The sequence below is a fragment of the Xenopus laevis genome, chromosome 2L (genome assembly GCF_017654675.1).
Source record: "Xenopus laevis strain J_2021 chromosome 2L, Xenopus_laevis_v10.1, whole genome shotgun sequence".
NCBI classification, from domain to species: Eukaryota; Metazoa; Chordata; class Amphibia; order Anura; family Pipidae; genus Xenopus; species Xenopus laevis.
This window is the reverse complement of record NC_054373.1, coordinates 184,568,388-184,575,695: the sequence shown is the minus strand read 5'-3', so window position 1 is coordinate 184,575,695 and position 7,308 is coordinate 184,568,388. Positions and strand designations below refer to the sequence as shown.

General features: G+C 43.4%; 1 protein-coding gene across 1 annotated transcript; it reads left to right on the top strand.

Annotated features, from left to right (window-relative positions):
- Positions 1-6,063: 6,063 nt before the first annotated feature.
- Positions 6,064-6,734, top strand: LOC108707647 (mid1-interacting protein 1-B). Its single transcript, XM_018245653.2, has one exon. It carries the CDS (start codon positions 6,179-6,181, stop codon positions 6,566-6,568), a length of 390 nt encoding a protein of 129 aa, XP_018101142.1. The 5' UTR covers positions 6,064-6,178; the 3' UTR covers positions 6,569-6,734.
- Positions 6,735-7,308: the final 574 nt, after the last annotated feature.

Below are 7,308 nucleotides of genomic sequence, written 5' to 3'. Positions count from 1 at the left end.
TGTGTCTTTCTGGCCATTTTCGTTTTTAGGGTTTACTTTACTCCCACAGTCAGGCTCCGTACGGCTCCGGCGATAGTCCTCACCGTGACCGAAAACCGAAATCACTGCCAAAGACTCCCTTTGCAAATACTCCATTAGACTGCAGACCAAGAATGTTTGCGAGTCTGCGCTGTATCCTGTACCATTAGCGCTACTGACATGTACCCCCGTTTCTCATCAGTAGCACTAACGATGTCAGAGTGTAAATGCTGTGTGTGGCATTAGTCACAGGATACAGCGCAGAATTCTTCTTCCCGGACTTGACCCACTAGAACGATCGCCGTAGCCATACGGAGCCTGACTGTGGGAGTTGCGCTTGGAGCAGCGCTGCCACTAGACACCGGCTGTAAAGTTCATGCAGGTTCCTTCGTTATGCGCTCAGGAGGGGCGCTCAGGAGGCGTCAGATGATCCTGCCGTTGTACCTACAGCTGCTCATTGCTATTTTCGTGAATGGGTTTCTCTCTCCCCTGCGCTGGCTGCTGCTTCTCTTCATCAGCGACATTATCCATCGTATAGGAGGAGGAAGGGGGCCCAGGCAGTCACTGCATCGCATCCATGAGTAGCCAGGAGGAGAAATCGAGCTCAGCAGGATCGATGGTCGCCTTTTCGCCGTTTCTGTACAGGACAGGAAGTGCAGTTTCTGTAAGTTATTTCTTAATAAAGGCTTTGTGATTTTAAAGTATAATTTGTGTTGGTGTTTATTTTTTGATGTTTTTTACATTTTTTTTTATGTTGCTGGTCCTTAACTTTAACTACTTTAAATGTGAGCATCAATAGACCTAAATGATTTTTCAGCTGGTTGTCTTTATTTTGTACTATTTGTTATTATTAGCATTTCTATCCTTCCTCTTTCCAGCCTGAAGCTTCAAATCAAATCCTATATGTTAGGGTCACTGACCCTGATGTGCTTCTGGCGTTTGCCTGTCCTCACCTCCAGCTCAGCATTTCACATTGCATCCTACAGCTAGACTCTGGTTAGGATATCAGGGCTGTATCAACTGTTGTATATCAGGTAACTCTGATTATATGACAGTTGGAAACACAATTGATGCACATCACATAAACAAATGAACAGACCCAGTCCCATAACAGACAGTTCCACATAAGAGTACACTCTGATTAGAGTGACAGTTGAACCAAACTCTGTTCCCAAAGGTCACCAGGTACAATAAAGCTGACAGACATTTATAAATTATGTCTGCAGTTTAACTTACACTCCTACATATTCACCAGATGGACAAGAAAACATTGTGTAATTTTAGATAAAAGTCTAAAGGTCAGCTACCTTACTATAAGAAGGTATTTCCTGATTATTCTAAACAACTTTTACATTGGTCTTCAATATTTTTTTTTTATGATTTGCCTTCCCATTATGTCTGTTTTCAGCATGGAACTGAAAGTGCTACTTATTTGGGGGAGTCTGGTTTATGCTATTGGGGAGAGGGGCCTGTGAACTTTACTTCTCTATTAAAACTAGACACATAGAAACACTCAAGCTTTAGATTCCAGTAGACTGGTCAAAGCTACTTGCTATTGGTAGTGGCTCATTTGTTAGTACAAACTCCTTGAAGATAGTGAACTGGCTGCATCCAAACTCAGGGATCTTGGATTATACATATCTGATGTCTCTGTATGAATCTGTCACAGCCGGCACCCGATACCAGAACAAGTGCCAAGCACCCTGGTCTCGGCTCGGCTTCACCAGTAGTGTGACCACCGTTGGGCTTCAGGAGGAGCCCTCAGCTTACTTGGGTGCCACCTGGACTTAACGAGAGGTGCAAGGCGAGGTGTTCTGGCTGGCGAAAGGGCACGGCTGTTAGCAGAGTCTTTTGGGCCGAAGGTCACGGTACAAATGGAGCAGGCAAGGGAATCGTCAGACAGGCTGGGTCGAGGCAGGCAGATATCAAGAATCGTCAGGCAGGCAAGGGTCAAACCGAGTAATCAAACAGATGGGGTCAGGCAGAAAGAGTAGTCGAGATGCAAGCAAAGGTCAGGATTCGGATATTAGAATTGTCAGGAACAGGCAGGGATCAAAACCGGAATAACAGATACAAGTTTCACAGGAACAGACAGCACAAGGCTTCAGGAACCACCAGAATCAAGATTCTATCACGGGCACTGGCTGGGAGACAGAATGGGCCTTAAATATGTTCAAATTTGAAATTTCGCTGGAGGCAGGAGCACTAGACCACCAGGTATTTTTATTACAGAATCATGTCCAACTCGCAACCCACCCGTGCAGCTCTCTGCATTCCATTAACAGATGTATATTAAAGTTGTATGGGAGCCTTATCCATTGATACAAACATATTTTGAAAGTTCCACTTTAGATACAATACTAGGGCAAATCAAGCAGTTTCCTCCTCTCGTTTCTCTGACAGAGTGCTGCAGTGAATGGATCGTTATCAAAAGAAAATGGCAAAAATCAGATGGGTAATTAAAGCAGGTGCCAGTAGAGTCTGTGAGTTGCAGGCAGGATTGAACTGGGGGGGCCTGTGCATGCTTAGATTTTGCCGCAACCTGCTCAAAAGAGGGAGGTAGAAGCAGGAAGATTATTGCAGGGAGCGGGTCAGGGCCGGCAAAAGCCAGGGGTCCACCGGGTTTTTTCCCAATAGCCCGCCAGCCCAGTCCAACCTTGGTTCCAGGTTAGGTTCATTAGAAAGTCTCCTGCTACTTCTCTCAATGTGCTTCTCTTCTCCACTCTGGTCAAAGTAAAATCCGCATGCACTCCCAGGCCCTCCTTTATTCCTGAAATATGGTGCTCAGTCCTCTAGGGAGACGGCCCTCCAATGGATCCACTGAAAACAACAAGAATACACACAGAATTCCTCATTTGTTGTCTCTTCTCCACTATCCCTTCCCTCGGATGGAATCATTTCCGTGTTCCAAGTAGACAGTGGGTAACAGGTTGAGTTGCAATGAAGGTAGGACACTGCACTTCTCTACCCAGTGGTGTAACTTTTTGAGGCCCGATAAACTACTAATAGCTGACCAGTATAGATTGAATGTTATTTTTAATTAGCAGAGTTTTTGTTTACCAGAGAGAGAGAGAGGATGAGAGAGAGAGAGAGAGAGAGAGAGAAAGAGCGTAACTGTTTTTAATACACAGACAGAAGAAATTCCTATTTGTTTATTAAAATCATTTACTCTAACTGTGCCTGTTGAGTGCAGTACTTATGCCCCTTGGCGCGTTTCAACCAACACAATGGCTTCTTCAGGGGCATAGACCTATTCCCCTGAAGAAGCCATTGTGTTAGCGAAACGCGTAGGGCTGCATAGGTGAATGGTGGTGGACCTAGCTCCCATCCGTTCCCCACGTAGACAGGTAGAATTGGGATATGGAATTTAAGAAGGGAGGGGAAGTGGGCTATCAAAACTTTTTTTGTATGTTGGCATGTTCACTTTATACCTGCCACTTAGAACTAGCCCATATAACACCCTCATGGTCAACCTGTATGCAAGTTTTTAATGCATGTTTTTTAAGGTCACAGACCTGCACTGCTCACATGTGTTGGCAGCAGTGAGTTTTTTGTTTTTACTCAGAGTGGTGTGGTGTGTGGGCATGGCCCAGTGCTTGTTCTTATCGGTCTTATTGAAAGTTACGTTTTAACTCGCTATTTCTGCTAACTATGTAACATTAAGTGAAAGTTTGGAGCCTGAACTGGTTTGCTAGTAAGTGTGGCGGAAGGGTCCCAATGACTGTGGAACCATAACTCCCCACAAGGTTCTTTTTGTCCCAGCAATATACTTAACTGCTGGTAATGTTCCCAGATCTTCATTCTCCATGGGAGCTGTAGACGACGTTTCCTTACTTACCAAAGAGCCATAAATGAAAGACACAAGAAACCAGGGGTGTAATTACAGAGGAAACAGACCCTGCTGCTGCAGGGGGGCCCAGGAGGTATAGGGGACCCCATGAAGCCCTAATTCATATACAATTTTTATAAATATTGGTAAAACAGATCATGCTCTAGACCTTTAGGGGGCTTGAAAAATAATTTGCTGTGGGGCCCAGTGATATCTAGTTACAGTACTGCAAGATACGAACATGGTGGAGAATGGCTGCAGCTGCTGTTTTATCATTTAACCATCATATCAATAACCATTGATAATAACTGCTCAATATAGAACTTCCCTGCCTCAGCAGCTGGCCACCTTAAATGAGAACTAAATCCTTAAAATGAATATGTTTAAAAATGGCATATTTTATATAGTGAACTTATTGCACAAGGCTAAAGTTTCAGCTTGTCAATAGCAGCAATGATCCAGGACTTCAAACTTGTCACAGGGGGTCACCATCTTGGAAAGTGTCTGTGACACTCACATGCTCAGTGGGCTCTGATTGGCTGTTGAGAAGCTAAGCTTAGGGCTCGTCACTAATTATCCAGCAGAAAATGAGCTTCCCTGGCTGTAATATAAGCTGATGCTACAGGTTTGCTGATTATTCAATTCTGATGCTAATTGCACTGGTTTCTGTGCTGCCATGTAGTAATTATGTGTATTAATTACTAATCAGCCTTATATTGTGACATTTCTATTCTATGTGTACTGTATATTGTGAGTGGGTCCCTAAGCTCAGTAAGTGACAGCAGCACAGAGCATGTGAATCAGCAGAAAAGAAGATGGGGAGCTACTGGGGCATCTTTTGGAGACACAGATCTTTACTGCTAAAGGGCTGTGGTTGTCTTGGGCTGGTACAGAAGCACAAAACATCATGTACAACATTTCTACCTACTTCTTAAATTACGCTTTAGTCCTCCTTTAAGGATTAAGCTAAATTAAGCCCCTGCTTGTTTACCTCCAAGCCAGGGACATACCTCCAATAAACACTTACCATTTTCCTTCACCAATTTACAGCTCCGACAATATTGGATTATTTTTTATTGAACATATGGGTAGACGGCTGCTTTGGGAATTCTATGCAGATCTCTCTCCAACCGCAGGTGAAAGTGAAGTCCAGCTACTCCACTCCTTTATTTGAAGCACCAGTCAGAAGCCATTAATGAAATGGCAGCCAATTGGAATCCAGGTAAGTCACTCTACAGGAACAACCATACTGGACCATACACTTCTTTATGCTGCCACACTCCCATGCTTCAGGAGACCTAAATTCTCTCCTAGTCCATTCAACAATTCCTTTCACCCTAGCAGTGCAAGTACAAGAGACTGCACAGTCCCTATAATCCCCATAGCAGATCTGCATTCTCCATTCTAATATCCCCTGCACCCCAGCAGTGCATTACTCAGACCCCCAATACATTATATGCCACAGCCCCTATTGTCCTCATAGCAGATCTGCATTCTCCTTTCTAAAATCCCTTGGAGTGCATTACTTTGAACCCCAGCACATCTTGCACTCCATGGGGCTTAACAGTATCCTGAAGAATGTTAAGGGGAGACAAAAGCAGGAATTTGGCTCATTAGCCCATTATGAATCACAACTTCTCTGGTTGCAACATTTCATTTAAGCTGTTGACTTTGCACCAATAAATGCAATTGCACAAGAAGTCAATTTTCTAAATCCCTCCAAGGGTGCCCACCTATCAATTAGAATCTTCCTCTCACTGCAGAGGAACTCTAACAAAAGCCAGAATTGATCTCCAGAACCTAAGTGAACCCAGCACCAAGATTTCTAACTGAAGTCAAATGGCAGCTCTGCAGCTGGCATTTTCAGTAAAACACCAAATATTATGATTTAGAGTATAGCAATAGAACTCAATGCCTTGTATAGATCATTGATAAAGAGCCATAATGAGAATACATAGAATGAAGGTGCATGAGTAGGAATGGTTTGGGTTCTGATGTGCAGCTACTGGGAGAGTTAAAAAGGTTCAGTGACCCAGCAGATCAGACTGATGGAAGTGAACAGACTGTTTGCTGAACGACATGCAATTCCTGATCAATTCAACCTGTGTTTGCAATTTAAACATTACATTGGGAAATGTCCAGTCTGCTTTATGTCAATAAAAATGGTGAAACCTGCAAAGTTTGGGAGAAATGTGATTGGCCGGTTGCGATCGAGTGGTGTCATTCCGCCTGTTTCATCACTGTTGGATGTATCCTTGGGACACCGGGGAGCAGATATAAAACCAGGCAAGAGAATTTATGGCTGGCACCATCACAAGACATTGAGCAGCCATGCAGGTGTCCCAGATCAGCAGCCTCACCAACGCAATGGTGAAATTCTGCACAGCAGTCAGACACATGGAGCAGGAGGTGATGTTCCCCAGCCTTCTCCGTGATGTCCCCATGGAGTATAAAGGTGACTGTGAGGAGCATGACTCAGGGGACCTGTATGATCACTGCATCCAGTTGAAAACCATCAGAATTAGCCTGGAGAGCGGACTGGCGCCACTCAGTATCCAGCGCAAGGACCTGGAAGGAACAAAAATGGGCACAGCAGACTATGAAACCATTTTCTACCATCACTTCACTGGTCTACTCTCCATCCTGGGGCAACTGACCAAAGAACCCAACGTCCTGGCCAACAGGTACAGCAATATCATCGGCACTGCGAGGGGAGCATAAAGAGTGCAAGCCTCAGTTTCCAATGAAACAACCGCTTTCCCTGCAAACTAACCCCTGCAGCAGCAAAAGGAACTGTATCAGAGCTACTTATGGAAGTGACAAGACTGGTTAAGGACAGAGGGCTGGGGTTGTTTCTGTGCTGCCAAATAAATGGGAAATGTGCAGAGATTTGATAGTATTGTTTTTTATTAGCAAGCGTCTTGCTTTCTCCATTGAAACACATTCTAGATTTTATGTAGTTAGAGGGATTGTTCACCATTAAATTCATTGTTGATATGATGTAGAGAGGGATATTCTGAGACAATTTTTATTGGTTTTAATTTTTTTATTATTTGTGGTTTTTGAGTTATGTAGCTTTTTATTCAGCAGCTCTCCAGTTTCTTGCAATTTCAGCCATCCGGTTGCTAGGGTCAAAATTCCCCTAGCAACCACGCACTGATTTGAATAAGACACTGGAATATGAATAGGAGAGGCCTGAATAGAACGATGAGTAATAAAAAGTAGCAGTTTGCTTTTAGATGGGTCAGTGAAGCTTGCAACAGTCAGAAGAAATCAACTAATTCACTATAAATAAGAACTAAAAAAATAAATAAATGCCAATTGAAAAGTTGCTTAGAATTAGCTATTCTATAACATACAAAAAGTTAAGTCAACTGTGAACCACCCCTTTAAAGGTGGACACTTACTTTTTCTGATTTAAACATTGGCAGTCTAAGGCAATTTCAATATTATGTTTAATT

Coding starts and splice junctions, on each gene's coding strand:
- LOC108707647 (XM_018245653.2), top strand. CDS start 6,179: ATGCAGGTGTCCCAGATCAGCAGCCTCACCAACGCAATGGTGAAATTC.